Raw genomic sequence first — 17,855 nt, 5'->3', positions numbered from 1 at the left:
ATGGCAGGCAGTCCCATACATGTTAGATATGTTATAGTATATGCTAGATACAATATATGTGTGTAGAATGGAATTTCTTGTTGCACAGGAAGAATTGTCTTCAGAAGGTGATGCCATACCCTTTTAAATTCCAATTGGAGATCTGGGCCAGATATTGATAAGCATCTAGGCCTGGGGACTTTGGTTTTCTTTTCAACCTGAAACCTGAGTCTCAAAGATTCCTTTTTCAAGGGCAATTTCTGAACTCATCCTTTCTAGAAGGTCCAAAGCAGCTTGATCTGCCTCTTTGATAATAGCTGCTAGGAAGCTGCCCGCTGAGAAGGCCTTCTTCTCTCAGTGTCAGCCTCCATTTCCCTAACAGGAATTTGCCATTAAAGAAGTCAGTCTCTCAGCAAAACTGGCTTCCTATCCAACAATAAACTTCCATTTTTGCCAATTAATATTTCGGGTTCGTGAATTCTTTCATGTTGAACCTTTGTGCTGACCAGAACTCTCTGACTGCCACTAACCTCATCAAAGTGACTTGTCCAAGGTAATGTAACTAGAAAGTGTCTAAAGCCAGATTTGAACTCAGGAAAATAAGTTTTCCTGTCTTCTGACCAGGGAACTTAGAGAGTAGGAAAGTGAGGATGTTTTCATAGTTCTGATAGTATTTGGATTATTCAGAAGAGTGACAGATAAATATTATATTTGATACTAACAATATTTCTGTCACCAGGCATACAGTCAGTGCCTAATGATTGAGTGTTGATTACACCTGACTCCATCTTTTTCCCCGTCTGCAGACATTCTTCCCGAGTTTTAGAGATTCTGAGGGTTATCAGAATGGACAAGTCTCCCACCCACATTACAGTGTGTACACACACAATGCCTTAGCTTCCACACGTGTGACAGGAGAAGCTGGGCAGAGGCCCGGCACCTGAGATCCATCCGCTCCAGCTCTGGGCTGACCTAGATCACTGCCCCAGATCACTGCCCCAATGCGTTTTGTAGGTAAAAGCACTGTATACATGCGCTCTAGGACTAGGGCTGTCTAGCAGTGGATCATCCCATGACGTCACTCTTTGCCCCACTCTGCACTCGGAGATTCTGGAAGCACCAGAAATAGCGGCGGATGAATTGGGTATTTATCTAGGAAACATTTTACAGCCACTTCTCGGTGTCCGGCTTTACCCCTCCCATACAGCTCCCAGCAGAAGAAGCGCCCATAGAGCAGGGACCTTCTGGGCCAGCATTCTGACAAGAACCTGAACCCCAAGCTAGGTGCTTAAACAGTCTGAGCCTGTGATTTAAAGTAGCTGGTGCGCACGCGCACCATCCGCCAGACTACATTTCCCAGAAGGGAGGAGAGAACTCTCGGATTCCGACGGATGCCGGCAAGGACCACGCTACCTCTGAGCAGGCGCAGTGGGAGGTGTCTATTTCCATCCTTTTCCACTTAGGCGGAGGTTGGGGAAAGTTGCCAGGCTGGCAGCTGTGTACGTGTGCGGGATCGTTCTGGCTTGGGGCAGCCCAAGTGAAGAATCGGCTCCCGGGGCTGGAGGAGGAAGAAACGGATCTCAAGGACCCAGGCTTCTAATTCTGCCCCCGAGGCTATCTGGTCCATGACCCGAGCTAGTCCCTTGAGCCTCACTTTTTTGCTCAAGTGCGTCCCTGAGGACCAGCTGCAGACAGCACTGATTAAGCACCTTTTGTGTGTCAGCCAGGAAAATGTAAATACCCCAACACTAAGCATTAATTAAGCGCCTGTAAAAAAAAAAAAAAAGCAAAAAGAGGCCCTGCCCTCCCTCACGAGTCTCAGTGTATGGGGGACATAGCTGTGACACCTTTCTGAGGTAAGCCACGGGTAAAATGTGGTGGGGGGCTTAGAGTCAGGAGGGATGGGGATTCAAGGCCCACTTTGACCGCTTTTGTGAGCATGAAAGATCATAGCCAACCCTTTATAGAGACCTTAAAAGATGAAAGTTCGGATTTACTGCAGTGGGACCAGGCGTGTAGGTTAGAGTGCGATAACGGAAGGGGGAGGGTAAGGAATAGCCCCGCAAGTGAAACACACCAGGAGCAGAGTCAGCAGGGACGGGGAAGAGACTTTCAGCCACTTTGTAACAGCAGCCGCGGTAAAGTTTGTTAGAAAACCGCAAGGGGGGCCTTGGGATCCTTGTTCTCTGACAGGGAAACTGAACGGTTCCATCAGGAGAGAAATGTACATTATGTGTCAAGAAAATACCTGCTGGTATTGCTTTAGCCGCGTGTGTATGTCTGTGTACACGTACATGTATGTGTGGGTGCATGCGTGTGTACATGTATGTGTGTATGCATGTAGGGGTATATGAGGGTGTACACGGGTGTACCTATGGATAGGAATATGTGTATTTGTGTGGGTGTGTATGTGCATGTAGATGTAGGTGTGTATTTCATTGTATATGTGTATGTATATTTGTGTGTGCTTATAGATGTATGTAACTATTTCAGTGTATGTGTGTGGATATATAATAGCATATATATATATATATATATATATATATATATATATATATATATATATATATATATATATATATATATATATATATATACACATATACATATTTGTGGTCCAAGATGTGGATGGGTATATGTTTGTATGTATATATGCCTATTTATATGCATGTAGCTGTATGTAAGCATTTTTAGGTATATATGGGGGTAGGGATTGATGGATGTTTATACATAGGTGTATGTGCATGTTAGTGTATATAATAATATATAAGTGTAAATGTGTGAGTACATGCATGTATGGATATATGTATATGTAGACACATTTAAGTCTGTCTGTAGCTATATGACTGTGGGGGTGGGGATGGATAGATATGTATATGCAAGCATTGATATGTATGTAACATGTGTATACTTTTCTGCATGTATGTGTCCTGGCGCATTATATATTTGTATTCTGTGTAAATGTGTAAGGGTATGTATGTATGGGTATATATGTATATATACATTTGTGTAAATGTGTATATAGATATATCAAAGTAGGAGGTGTACAGAAATAAATATGTATATATGTAGAGTAGCTGTATTTAAGTTTGCTTATCTGTAGATGTTTGTACTGTGTTATGCATGTAGGTATATGTAAGTGCATTTTGATATATGTATGTGTGTGCACGTAGTGTATACAGATAATATGCATATATGGGGATGAGGATGGATATGTTTTTGTGTGTACATGTATGTGTATGTAAGTGTGTTTATATATGTATGTTTGCAGCGAGGTGCAAATGGGTGTTTTTGTGTGTATATATACTTTTCTCTCTGTGTTCTTCTGGTCTTTTTCTCTTTGTTTTCTTTTTCTATCATCCTTTTATCTTTTTTTTCCTCTCTTCATCTCAAAGTATTTATTGTATGTGTCTGTGTTCGTGTGTATATATGCATTCAGTTCTATATAAATATATGGTGGATGCCCGTGGAGATATAGTTGCATGTATATGTGTAATAAATATGTCCATGCTTGCAGCCTGCTTGGGAGAAGGGGACACAGTGAAAGGGAAAAAAGAATAAGGTACAAAATGGACAGTAGAGAACAAAAGAATAACTTACAGGATGTACAGAAAAAATGGACATTCATATGGTAATGTCTTCTGTTATTATATTTGCTTTCTTAAAATGGAAATTTATTGTTACATATTTTGAATCCTTCCTAATGTTTTGCTGGACACATGACAATTAAAGACCTTAAAAGTTTTGTAAAGCATTCAACATTGTTGTTTTATTTAATTCTCACAGTCCTCTCAATCCTGAGAGGTAGATGCTATTATTCTCCTCCCCATTTTTCATATGAGTTAAGAGGGAAGGGAATAAATATATATGGAGTGTCTACTTTATTCTAGACATTGTATTAAGTGCTTTTTAGAAATATTATCTAATTTAATCTTCACAACAACTCTGAGAAATGGATGTCCTTGTTATGCCCATTTTTAAGATGAAATAAAGGCAAGTAAGTATTTAAATGGGTGCTACTATGTCTGACTCAAGTGCTTTTTCCAAATACTCTCCCATTCACAATGACACTGAGCTAGGAGCTATTATTATCTTCATGTTACAATTGAAGAAATTGAGGCAAATAAAGTTACGTGACTTGCTCAGGGTCATCCAACTATTAATTATCTGGGGCTGGATTTGAAATCAGGTCTTCCTGCTTCCAGGCCTGGTGCTCACATACCTGCCTGGGGAAGGAATATAAATAAGAGTTCTTCAAGTCCAGCATTCCCATTGCATAGACCAGGGGTTCTCAAACTATGGCCAGTGGGCCAAATGCGGTCCGCTGAGGACATTTATGCGGCCTGCGGGGTTATGGCAAATGGGCTGAAAAGCAGAGAAAGAGTGTGAATTTTTGTTTTTACTATAGTCCGGCCTTTCAACAGTTTGAGAACCACTGGAATAGACCTAGAAAAATAATGTGACTTGCCAGGCTCACACAGCTAGTAAATGACAGATCCTAAGAAGATAGGATCTGGAGCCGTTTTTTCCAGACTTTTTACTTTTCTCTTTCTCTTTGGTCTCTTTTTCTGTCTTTTACTTTACTCATTTCTTTTACTTTTCCCCTTTTTTAAATATATGTTTTCTTTTACTTTTCTCTCTCTGTTCTTTTCTTCTGGTCTTTTCTTTTTCTCTTGTTCTCTTTTTCTATCATCTTTTATCTTTTTCTTTTCTCTCTTTTCTTCATCTCAAAAGTATTTATTTTATGTGTATGTGTATTTATAACTAAAGATCTCAATGTGAGTAGAGGTTTTGTTTGCTGGCTTAGCTAATCAGTTCTTTTAGGCATCAAAGGGCATCAATGTGCAGGTTCTCAAGTTGGAAAGTGATGTTTCTTATCCCAGCACCTTTTGGTAGAATTTCCACAGTTTGAAGCACTAGAATTCTTGCTCAGCTGATAATGACTTCTGGTACTGGTAGCAGGTCAGCCCTGTTTAAGAGATCTTATCAAGTCTCAGCCGTGGCCTTGGAATATTTTCTGGGATTGAAAGGAATCTTTATGAATGTGAGCCAGGTCCTTTTGTATAACCTTGTGCTGAGAACATGAGGATGAGACACAGGGAGGCACAGGAAGAGAAGGCCACTTTTCCTTGTGCTTAATTTAAGGGCTTCCTTTGAGTCTTGGTGTGTGTTCCACCCTGGAAACCTGGCCATTTCCCTGAGTGAAACCAATTGGCTTAAAGGAATGAATGAACTACTGGCCCTGGTGACCCATAGTTGGGAAGATGTTGTGTCCAGAGGGTCATATATGACATCATAAACTTAGCACGGGGCCTTCTTTGGTCTCACCTTATATGAACCTCACAGCAGAGTAGACATTTGGGAGTTTCACTCAGGAAGGGACGCCTTGCTTGGGAGTTTTCCCTCTTCAGGGTGCATTCTGACTGGCTCCCTCAGAAAATTCAGGAGTTGCTGTTTCCAAATTAGTGATGATGAATGGTACCTGTTTGTTTCTGTTATTAATGTGATAATGACACCTGTTAAGTTGTGTATTATTTCTCCATTACAAGTGTCCTCTTCCGCAAAATGTTTTGTAAGCCTGAAAGTGATCTGTAAAGACTTATGCCTTCTCCAAATCAAGGTTCTGAGCAATAATCAACTTGTACTTACCCCCTTTAAGTCTGTGCTTGTTGAATGCAAATTCTGAACCTAGATTAACCTTATACCCTGAGAAGCAAGAATCCATTCTAAGATAGCTCTTCCATCTCTCTAGGAAGACAAGACTTGGGAAGAGTCAGAATCTCAAGGAAACACTGGAAAAGGAATGATTTTGGGGGGGCCATGACCTTCAAGAGAAAGGTAAGAAGTACAGACGTGACAAGGTTGGAAGAGTGAGGGAAGAACAACCTTGCCTGACCTAACTTGTCTCTTGGTGTCCCTTGTGTCACAGTCCACCTGCTATACATGTCCACCTGGCTGTCCCAAATAAAATATGTCCAAAATAGAACTCATCTTCCCCCCATTCCCCACCTGTCATTCCTCCAGACTTCCTGTTTCTTTGCAGGGCACCATCTTCTTTCCAGTCACTGGAATCTTGTAATTCCAACTTTGGAATCATCTTCTTCCTCACCCAGAGCTCCACTCCCATAGTGTCCATTGATTGGCCCCGACTTCTTGGTTCTGGGTATTCCTTTCTGGGATGAAATGGATAAATGCATTGAGTAGTCAGTTTCAAAATAGTGTACAAACAGGTTTACCTTTCAAGACTTATTCATCTTCTACATGGTAATAATAAATTGAAATAAAATTGGTTTTTCCTTGTTGTGGCCAGGATAATACAAATGGGCTAGTGGAGGTTAAAAAGAAGACAGGGTTGCCAATAATTCAACAGAGCCATTTATTGAGAGAAATCACGCTGCTTATACATCTTAAAATCACATGTTACTCTGAAAAACATTGTTCTATAACCAACCCTGGTTTCTGTTTTCTCCGATCTAACTCTCTGAAGCATGTTTTTAGTTTCTAGAGACTCAATCTTATTTAAAGTGCACAGTGCCCCAGTAATTCTGCCTGGACTTTGTTTTCCTAGGATTTCAAGCTTAAATGCAGTCTTGATTAATCTTAGGAGGAGGGGAACATCCCAGTTATTGAGGTTTTTAGCTTCCTGGGAGTTCTCTACATTTCCTCTTTAGGTAATACAAGATATTCTATCATTCTTTTTCTTTAAAAGCCAAATTAAAGCTGTTTCTGTTAAATAATTAATACAACAACAATTTGATCCCACAGACTATTCCATTAATGTCTAATTCACATTTATTTTGTGAAGGAGTAAAATTTTAGGCTAAACAGCTCAGACGTTATGTCTGTGTCTTATTGTAATAGCTCAGATATGTTCCAGTATTAACTTTTGAAATAAAGATTTAGTATTGTACTTATATTGTTAACCTGCCATGATTATAGAAATTTGCCACAGAAGGAAAATAGTGACCTTATAGATACAGAGAGATATATAAGGGAACTTCCTTACTTTCTTCACTTCATGTCAGTTCTCAGCTAGAGTCATATGACTAGCCAGTTTTATTGAGCTGGGCTTAAAGGATGTACTTGAGTACTCTACCTGTAATTCTGGAATATTGATCCCATAGAGTTGTTGTCACCATGGATCATTGTTGCATCCTCCTGGTTGAGAGCTCAAAACATATGCGCCCTTTGATCTCAGAGATGAGATGAGGTGGGAGATTTCTAGAGTATGAAAAGAGCCCCAGTTTATTATGCTCTACAGCTTGGTGGGCATACATTTTTGCGGCCTGATCAGTGGGTGAACAGTGGGCAATCCCCAGTCACCATTCAGAAAAGCAGCTCAGGTCTTTGCGTATGCATGATATTTGCCAATGGTGGGAGAGCACATCCAGCCATCTGCATCACGGGCGAGAGGCCCTGTCAAGGCATCCCTGCTCATGAGCATTAACTGTAAGCTCAGACCAATCCCATGATCACAAATTACTGCTCCTTGCTCAACAAGGGCGTTTCTGCAACGTGGCAGAAAACTTATTGTGCACCAAAGGTCCAGGTGGCCTCTGTACTCCCTTTGTCAGAGTCCCATACTCTAGGAAATCATTGACTTAATAGGATTTCTTAATGATCATAGCTGGTATCAAATAGAGAATTATATCAGTTATAATCCCATGAGTTCTATAATCATATAGAAATAATCATAGCTTCATAGCTTTAGGTAGATTCAGTTATTAAGGGTTATAGTTTCTTTATGTAGATTTTTAAAAGTTCAAGGTATTTAATTTTATATTTCCAAAACATATTCTTAGATAAGCTCTAAGGAGGCTTCTTCCTTCTAAATCTGTGTCTAAGATGCTAATACTCAACTCAAATTCAGCATAAAATAGAGCTAAAAGAGGAATTAGTTCATTAAAAATATACAATTCACCTAAAATTTGGGAGACTTTTAATTCTTGCTTTATGAGGGCCTGGATTGGAAAATGAATCTTTGTGTCTCTTAATCCAATTAAAGAGATGGTTCAAATAATTATTTTACATGTAAATTCTTAATTCATCTTTGGAAATGGTGTCATGTCTCCTGCTAATTATTATCCTAATGAAAGACTGTTACAGGGTAGCATCCTATAAACTAAATAACCCAGCAATTGTAAGCTTCAGGGTTTCTGATATCTGTGATTCAAATGACAATTCAATGTGATCTCTTACTAAACAAGCATGTAGAACTAGGCACCCACAGAGTTCATTTTTTCTTTTTCTTTTTCATACTTGCCCTTATCAGTGGGATTTGCTATGTGAGAAGAAAGGCAGGGTCACAGCAGTATTAGTTCTCTTTGGTTTCAGATATGAGCCATAAGCAGCCAGTGGTATGTCAGGAAGTCCTGGCCAGGTTCAGAATTAACCAGGTGGGGATATTTCTTATTCCCCAAGATGGGGAGGGTTCAAAAAATCCCCCCTTTACCCCCACAGAGAATTTTCCCAGAGATAGTCATCCACCTGTGGCAGGTCTATTCTATCCTTTTCCACTTAGGTGGAGGTTGGGGAGAGTTGCCAGCCAGTAAGGTGAGGATGAGGGTGAGTGCCTGTGAGCTGGAGCATTCTGGCTTGGGGCAGCCCAGGTGGAGAGATGGCTCCCTAAGCTGGAGGAGGGAGAAAAGGATCCCAAGGATGATGGGTTCTAATTCTGCCCCCGAGGCTATCTGGCTGCATGACCTGAGCTAGCCCCTCGAGCCCCACTTTTTGGCTCAAGTATTAAAGGGAATAGACTATGTCCCTGAAGACTAGGTGCAGGCAGCATTGATTAAGCACCTCCGGTTTGTCACATGGAAAATGGAAATAATCCAACAGTAAGCACTGATTAAGCTCCTATGGAAAAAGGTAAAAAAGGCCTTGCCCTCCCAGGTCTCAGAGTATGGGGGACCTAACTATGGCACCTTATTGAAGTAAGCCCTGGGCAAAAAGGAGGAGCATTAGGAGACTTGAAGTCAGGAGGGATATGGATTCAAGGCTCCACTTTGACCCATTTTTGTGACCATAAATGATCATAGTAACCCTTTATAAAGACCTTAAAAGGTGGGTGTTCACATTTGTGGAAGTGGGACCAGGTGTGTAGATTAGGGAGTTCTATAAAGAGGAGTCCGGGAGAGGAGGGAAAGATCCCTAGGTGGGGGAGGGTAAGGAATAGCCGAGCAAGTAAAGGACACCAGAAACACAGTTAGCAGGGATAGGGAAGAGGAGACTTTCAAGAATATTGATTTTTTTTAAATAGAGAAAGAAATTAACAAACTCTGCTTGGATTCCTTGTACAATTCTAGAATATTCTTTACTTAAAATAATTTTCCCCAGTTTCATCTCAAGCAAATTTTTTTAACCTTTGTTTTTGAAATTTTTGGCTTTGAGTAAAAATTTTCTTCCCATTTTTCCCCTAAGAACTCCTTTATTTGTATCCTATAAATTTTGGTGTGATTTCTCAGTGATGAAATTATTGTTTCAATGGTTTGTTCTTTTTTCTACTTCTGCATTCCTTTTTGTTTTTGGTTTATTTAAAGTTTAATAGTAATATTGTATTCTAATCAATATGCCATTTCAGAATGATTAGACATTTGTTGTCCCAGTTTTTTTTTTCCAATAACAAATTAGGCTGTTATAAATATCATTGAATAACTACCTTTTTCTACCCAAAAAAGAAGTTATTGGATATAACACCATGATTATCTTTTCTTAAAATTCATTTAATTGATTTTTTTGTTTTTGTGTCAACAAAATTTTTGTCCTTCCCTTTCAGAGAGACATCCCATAGAAGAAAGAATTATTCTTTTTTATACCATGCTATTGTGCCTCATCATATGCTCTCCTAGGTGCTTATTATATTTAGGCCCTCAATTAGACTCATTGCCACGAAACCAGAAATGGCCAGATCATCTCATCAGGGAAAGCCATATTGAGACAAGTCACCTACTGTTCAAACAGATGTGCATTGGTAGTCTGCCATATACATATAGATAAAACATTTGCTGACAGACTTGATGCACACAATTTGTTTTAAAAAAGAGAATCTAATTCCACTCTACTCCTGACCGAAAAACACAACTTTGCATGGCTGTGATTGGGGAAGATCACAATGTACAGAATAATGTTTTTAAGAAATTTATATACATTTTTACATTTTGAGTTCCAATGGTCTTCCCCCCTTTTTCCACAGCCTGCATTAGCAGATGGGTTCTGAAATTTCTGATATCTCTCATAATAAGATCCTGTGATATTTCAGAATTTCTTGACGTTCCAAGATGTTGCTGTGGAATTCACCCAGGAGGAGTGGAGCTATTTGGATCCTGGCCAGAAGGACATGTACAGGGACGTGATGCTGGAGAACTATGAGAACTTTGTCTCTCTTGGTAAGCTAATTTTTTTTTCAGTCATTCAATCTGCATTTATTTAGTTCTGATTAAGAACTAGGAACTATGTCACAAAGTCACAAAGAAAAGGAAGGTAAAAACTAAGCAGGCCCTGCCCTCATGGAGCGTCTGTACTATCCAGCAGACAACAAGTATGTACATGTCAGTACAAAACAAGTCATTTCCAAGGGGATGACAATAGAAGCTAGAGGGGATGAAGAAAATCCTCACTCTAGAGATGACAGAATCTCAGCTAAGCTGTGAAAGTAACTAGGGTTACAAGAGTTGAAGGGCAAAGAGGAGAGTTGGGGGAGCATCCCATGGTAATGTGCAGGGATGGCAGGGAGAGCATCATATGTGAGCCACTGCAAGGTCAGAGCATTCCAACTGTCCATGCCGGTGGGGGGCTGAGGAGCTTGGCTGAATTTGAGTTTGCTGGACAGGGAGGGAAAGTCACACAAATGCCTTTTAAATAGAAATGCAATCAGATCTTTGGGCAATTTCTGAGCAGTTGTTGCTCTTCCTAGACAAAAAGGTCCTTCTTTGTCTAGCTGGAAATCAGCAGCTTCATTCTGCAGCCCTGCAGGCTCTCCTTCCACACTCTCTGCTCAGCCAGGCTTCAGAATATCCATAGAGCCCCAGGGCAGAGAAGGAAAGACTTCTCCCAGCAGACTAGGAGTGGGTGAACATGACCCCATCTGTCCCGTGGCTGCACCAAAGGCTCTGTCCCTTCCCTTACATTTGCTGAGGGAAACTTCCTAGATGGGTCATTGATGCTTCTCCACTGACATTTCCAGACATGTCCCTTTTCTGTAGAGAGAGACCAGGACTGAGTTCTGAGGTGTCTCTGTGTTCTCAGCACTTTCCACTTATTTCTCCTTGAGCAGGTTTTTCAGTAACTAAACCAACTGTGATTTCTTGTCTGGAGAGACATGAAGTTCCCTGGCTATCAAGGAAAGAAGATCCCAGATGCATTTCTGAGGGTGAGTGATAACCAGGCAGACTGGGGGTGCAATTCCCTGAGAGCCAGCCCTGGACTGAAAGAGCCTCAGGGTTCTGAGTTCCAGTGTGACCTCAGACACTTCCCAGCAGTGAGACCTTGGACAGTTCCCTTAACCCTGTGGGTCTCCTCTGTGACATGATGTGGAGAAGGAAATGGGAAACTCTTCTGACATAAGAATCTCTGTCCAGAAATCCCTCAGAGGGGCTTACAAACGGCCAGATGCAGCTGCAAACCCCTGACCCAGAAATCTAGGCAGAGACAGGACTCACCGACAGCAGGAGCTTGACTGGGACATTAGAGTGAGTTACTTTGGAAACGCTGGGCCTGGAGCTCTTTTTCAAGGACCATAGGCCTGAGAAGAGGAGCTGTGGTTGTCCTTCCTGCACTCCTCCTGTAAACTCACCTTTCATGTCAAGAAATGGTTTCTGGTAAAATAAGATCCCTTATATTTCTCTGTAGTCTCAGAAAAAGCTTTAATTCTTCTTGATGATGCTTAGCTTTCCACACATACACTAGATAATATTCTTTATTTCCATGACTGTTTTCTTAAATCATAATATTATTTTTTCTCTTTGATGAGTCTTTTCTGAGAGATAAAAAGAAAACTTTTATTTGGAAAAATGAATACAAGGGATAATATTATAAAAAATATATATATATAATTAAAAAAAAAAAACTTTTCCTGTATAATTAAGTCTAACCTCTGTATTCAAAAACAAACCATTGTTACATCCTGTTGCCTGTTTCATATGCTTTCCAATTTGTCTCTTTTCACTGATTGACCATTTTAAAATGCCATTTATATCTTGTATCCACTTTCTACTTGGCAATTTCCATCTTGAATTTGCAAAATCAGTTCTCTATTTCTTCTGTTCCAAGGAAAATTGTCTTTAAGATCATTAATGACTTTAATAATTATTATTATTAAGATACAGGTAGCAAGTGTTTTACCAGTGTTTGGGATGCAGAGTGTGTACATTATCACCATTTTACAGATTAGGGTTGTGAAAATCCATAGCATTTTGAGTTGTGCATGGTCACCTCCCTAAGAAGTGTCAGAACTGGTATTTACACTTTGACTTTTATCTCATCAAATTTAAGGATTTTCCTAGAACATGGAAACATAGGACATGAAAGCAGGCTCTACGGGTCTGACATGTTACCCAATGTAAAAAGCACAGCTTCCTAGTTAGCAGACCTGGGTTCAGAACCTGCCTCTAATACTTACTAAGTGTGACATTGAACAATTCACTTTACCCCTCAATGCTCCTTTTTTATTGAGGACTTGCGTTATGTCCAACATTTTGTGATCCTGTTTGGGGTTTTCTTTTTTATTTATTTATTTGTTTGTTTGCTTGCTTGCTTATTTACTAAGCATATGCATGTGTAATTTTTCCAACATTGATCCTTGCAAAACCTTTTGTTCCAAATTTTCCCCACCATTCCCCCACTCCCTCCCCTATATGGCAGATAGTCCAATACATGTTACATATGTTGAAATACATGTTAAATCCAATGTATGTTTATATATTCCTACAATTATCTTGCTGCACAAGAAAAATCAGATCAAGAAGGAAGGAAAAGAAAAACTGAGAAAGAAAACAAAATGCAAGGAAATAACAGAGAGAGTGAGAATGCTATGTTGTGTTCCACACTCTGTTCCCACAGTCCTCTCTCTGGTTGTAGATACCTCTCTTCATCACCAACAAACAAGTAGAACTTGTTTGAATGCTCTCATTGTTGATGAGAGCCACATCCATGAAAATTGATCATCATATTATCTTGTTGTTTTCTACAATGATCTCCTGGTTCTGTTCATTTCACTCAGCATCACTTCATGTAAGTCTCTCCAGGTCTCTCTAAATCATCCTGCTGGTCGTTTCTTACGGAAAAATAATATTCCATAACATATTTATTTATTCCATATTTATTCCATAAATTATTCAGCCATTCTCCACCTCATGGGCATCCACTCAGTTTCTAGTTTCTTGCCACTATAAAGAGGGCTACCACAAACATTTTTGCACATGTGGGTCCCTTTCCCTCCTTTAAGATCTCCTTGGGATATAATCCCAGTAGAAACACTACTGTATCAAAGGGTGTATACGAGATCCTGAAATGGTCTACAATTTCCTTCTCCAGCTCATTTGACAGATGGGGAAACTAAGGCCAACAGGATTAAGTGACTTCACCAAGGTCCCTAAACTGGAAAAGTGTCTGAGACCAAATTAAACTCAGAAAGATGAGTTCTTGCCTGGAGCTTCAATGTTCTGTGCAGTATGATGGGGACACCTCACTGTTCAGTGTTCTCACTAGCTCTGAAGCTATAATTTTCAGAGAAGGTGGAAACCTATATAGGATTAGGGAATTATTTATAAAATCACAGCTCCAATCACTTTCTTTTTTCAGTGTTATCAGAGATGTATTTGAAATATAACTCTCTATGGTTTGAAAATTATTTTCATTTCTGAAAATTTAAATGTTCTAGAGGTCACGAGCAGTTCTGTTACTTTCCCCTCAGTTTTGGCTTCAGCTCCTTTGTGACCATGATTCTTCTACTTTGTCCAAATTTGTCAACTTTTTACTCATGGGGAAGACTGAATTGAGCACAAAGTATTTTCGTTTCCACAAAACACCGAGTAATGAATGGGTGGTGAGTGACACTTTGCTGTGTTTCTTTCAGATTCAGAATGTGAAACCAATGACTTGGCTTCAGCTCCAGAGCAATGCATTTCCACAAGAGAGCCATTCACAAAGAGACTCAAAAAGCATGGTTTCTGGGATTCCCAATTGGGAGAAGCTTGGAATTTCGACACTGGATTAGAAAGGCAGACAAATAACCTGGGAAGACAGCTAATAGTGAAACAAAGAAAAACTCACAAGTTCAGTGTTCCATATTTTTTCCAATTTGGAAAAAAACTCAGTTCAGTTCCCCTTTCCAAACAGAGAGTTTCTACAGGAAAATGTTTTCATAATCATTTTAGAACTGGAAAGTGCTTCAAATGGTTTACACACTTAATTAAACATAAGAGGATTTCCATGGTGAAGAAACTCTGTAAGTTTAATAATTACAAGAATTCTTTCAGTTGCTACTCAAAACTTAATCATTACCATAGAGTGTGTTCTCAAGGAGAATCCCACAGAATAAATGAATGTCTCAGAGGCTTCCACATCAATTCTTGCCTTACTGAACATGGAGGAATTTGTAGTGGAGAGAAATGTCATCAATTTGGGAAATGTGGGAAGATTTCCAGCTACAATCCATGTCATACTATTCATTTGAAAAATCTTCAGGAAGAAAAGTCTTTTAAACAAAATAAAAAAGGTAGGAAAGCTTTTCACCAGAGGCGATATCTTGGTCAACATAAGAGAATTCCTACTGAAGAGAAACCTTATAAATGTAATGAATGTGGAAAAGCCTTCACCCTTAAGGGAAATCTTAATTCACATAAGAGAATTCATACTGGAGAAAAACCTTATAAATGTACTGAATGTGGCAAAGCCTTCAGGCAGAATAGAAGTCTTAAATCACATAAGAAACATCATACTGAAGAGCAACCTTATAAATGTAATGAATGTGGAAAAGCCTTCACCCTTAGGGGAAACCTTAATTCACATAAGAGAATTCATACTGGAGAAAAACCTTATAAATGTACTGAATGTGGAAAAGCCTTCAGGCAGAATAGAAGCCTTAAATCACATAAGAAAAATCATACTGAAGAGAAAACTTATAAATGTAATGAGTGTGGAAAAGTCTTCAACCTTAAAGGAAACCTTAATTCACATAAGAGTATTCATACTGGAGAAAAACCCTATAAATGTAATGAATGTGGAAAAGCCTTCAGGGATAAGGGATATCTTAATAAACACAAGACAATTCATACTGAAGAGAAACGCTATAAATGTAATGAGTGTGGAAAAGGCTTCAACTTTAAAATAGGCCTTTCTTTACATGAGGGAATTCATACTGGGGAGAAACCATATAAGTGCAATGAATGTGGAAAAGTCTTCAGACATAAGGGACATCTTAGGAAACATGAGAGAATTCATACTGGTGAGAAACCCTATAAATGTAGTGTGTGTGGAAAAGGTTTCAGCCTTAAGGAATACCTTAATAAACATAAGAAAATTCATACTACAGTAAAACCCTATAAATGTAATGAATGTGAAAAAGTCTTCAGCCTTAAGGATCACCTTAATATACATAAGAAAATTCACACTGGAGTGAAACCCTATAAATGTAATGAATGTGGAAAAGCCTTCATGCGTAAGGGACACCTTAATAAACATAAGAAAATTCATACAGGATTGAAACCCTATACATGTAATGAATGTGGAAAAGCTTTTAGTTGTAATGAAGGACTTAATACACATAAGAAAATTCATACTGGTGTGAAACCCTATCAGTGTAATGACTGTGGAAAAACCTTTGGCCTTAAGGGATATCTTAATAAACATAAAAGACTTCATACTGGAGAGAAATCCTTTGAATGTCCTGATGTTGGAGAAGTCTGTAGTTGAAGACCAATCTTCACCAAATAAAAAATGAGAACCTAATTTATATGTAATAAATGTTGGAAAACTTTTTTGTACAGCTCAAACCTTAAAAAAAATCAATTGTTTCATAATGGAGAGAAGTCATCTACATGTAAAGAATGTGAGGATGTTTTCAACCAGCAGCAACACTTAAAAGAGATCCAGTAGAAGTCTTACTGGATATGAAGTTTTAAAATGCTGTTTATTTTACATGAAAATAACTTCATAGGGTCAAGCTAATGTAACACATTAGGCAGTCTTGCTGACAAAGCAATTGTGTTTTGGGGAACAAAGTCTTTTATAGCTGGGGACAAGGAGGAGCAGATGACAGAACTTAGTGAGAAGTGGATTGAGGTGTTAAAGCTGTCTGGCCTAAATGAATTTAAAGATGCTAACTAGACAGTCTCAGATATTAGACACATTATAGATTACAAAGCTAAGTAATTTTACATCATTCTATGCAAACAAGATTGGATGAGTTGTTTGTTTTGTTTTTTTTTTATTCTGATAATGGGGACTAAATTAATTTAATAATAATAGCCAGTATTCATGATGTGAAATTTAACTATCTCAGTCTCTGTATCTCTCAATGTTTTTCTCTTTCTCCTTCCTCTTATTCTCCTAAATATTTCTCATTCCTTGATTTTTTTGCCCCTCTCCCTAAATCACTTCTTTCTTTTAGCTTACCCTGTACTTGCTTCCTATCATCCCTGGTAGATTGTAAACTCACTGAGGCAAGACCTATCTCACTTTCATATCCGTACCGTCAATACCAGGGATAGTTCCTGCCACATATTATTTAATAAAGGTATATTGATTTTTAAATTTTTTTCTAGACTCCATATTATATTTCCAGACCTTGAATGCTACCTCAAATTCTCTGCCTTCCTAATGCATCTCCTTTTAGACTTGGTCATCTCAGAGAACTCTGATGACACCAGATCACAAAACAAGATCAGCATGTATGCCATTTACAACATAACCAGCAAGTGGTCAACAGTCTTAAAGTTCTGTTATTGTTGTTCGTCATTTCCATCTCGTAATGACATCACTTGGAATTTTCTTAGCAAAAATATTAACCATGTCCTCCTTCAATTTCTTTTATAGATGAGAAAACTGAGACAAGCAGGCTTAAGTGACTTGCCTGAGGTCATACAGCTAGTACATGTCTGAGGCTAGATTTGAACTCAGGAAGATGATTTCAAGCCCAGTGCTCTATCTACTTTGCAACTTAGCAGGCCAAAAGATCTGTTGTGGAAAAGGCAGTCTGAGCAGTGTTTTATATTTCTGGAGAGCTCCGATTTTACAATAATTTATTCCTTACATGAAGTAAGAAAACAATCTTCCTTTTTATAATCCACCATGTCATTCTGGGACTTCTAGTTCCTCCTACTTCTCCCTTCTAGAAATAGGTGGAAGAAACATGATTTCTTCCTTTATGTGACAGGCCTTCAAATCCCAGCATAGTTTCTTCTGCTCCAACATTTCTTTAGGTTAGATATCCTGGATTCCTTTAACCATGCTAGTGGCCCTGTCTAGCTACTCCAAAATCAAGTACAAATTCCTCTGCCTGGCAGACAAGCCCTACACATTCTTGAATCAACCTAGCTCCCCAGGCTTATTAAACATTATTTTCCTTTCTGAGCTCCATATCCCAGGCAGAATGACTTTCTTCATCTTCCCTCATATGACATTCCATCATGTATCTCCAGGAATTTGAATCCTGCCTGAAAGGTTCACTAAATGAAAGCTCTTTTAATTTAAATCTCTGTATCTGACATCAGGGAGGGTCAAGAACCCCCTGAAGAAGTCCTTGGGTAAATACAAATCCAGGGTAGGGACCTAGGACATTCTGGATCTTCTATGTTTAAAAAAAAAATAAATTAAAAAAAAAAAACCCAACACAAGAGTTCTTGTGTAAGGAACTTACTTATGGGAGAAGACCTTACCCA

The 17,855-nt window shown here is 39.0% G+C and overlaps 1 protein-coding gene across 1 annotated transcript; it reads left to right on the top strand.

Annotated features, from left to right (window-relative positions):
• The first annotated feature begins 1,325 nt into the window (after positions 1 to 1,325).
• Positions 1,326 to 16,725, top strand: LOC141554164 (uncharacterized). The gene is made up of 5 exons (XM_074285779.1): positions 1,326 to 1,835; positions 5,732 to 5,817; positions 10,238 to 10,364; positions 11,252 to 11,347; positions 14,051 to 16,725. Exons 2-5 carry the CDS (start codon positions 5,800 to 5,802, stop codon positions 15,886 to 15,888), a joined length of 2,079 nt encoding a protein of 692 aa, XP_074141880.1. The 5' UTR covers positions 1,326 to 1,835; positions 5,732 to 5,799; the 3' UTR covers positions 15,889 to 16,725.
• Positions 16,726 to 17,855: the final 1,130 nt, after the last annotated feature.

Source organism: Sminthopsis crassicaudata, chromosome 2 (genome assembly GCF_048593235.1).
Source record: "Sminthopsis crassicaudata isolate SCR6 chromosome 2, ASM4859323v1, whole genome shotgun sequence".
NCBI classification, from domain to species: Eukaryota; Metazoa; Chordata; class Mammalia; order Dasyuromorphia; family Dasyuridae; genus Sminthopsis; species Sminthopsis crassicaudata.
Note: the sequence above shows the minus strand (reverse complement) of the source record. Positions and strands in the feature narration are given on the sequence as shown.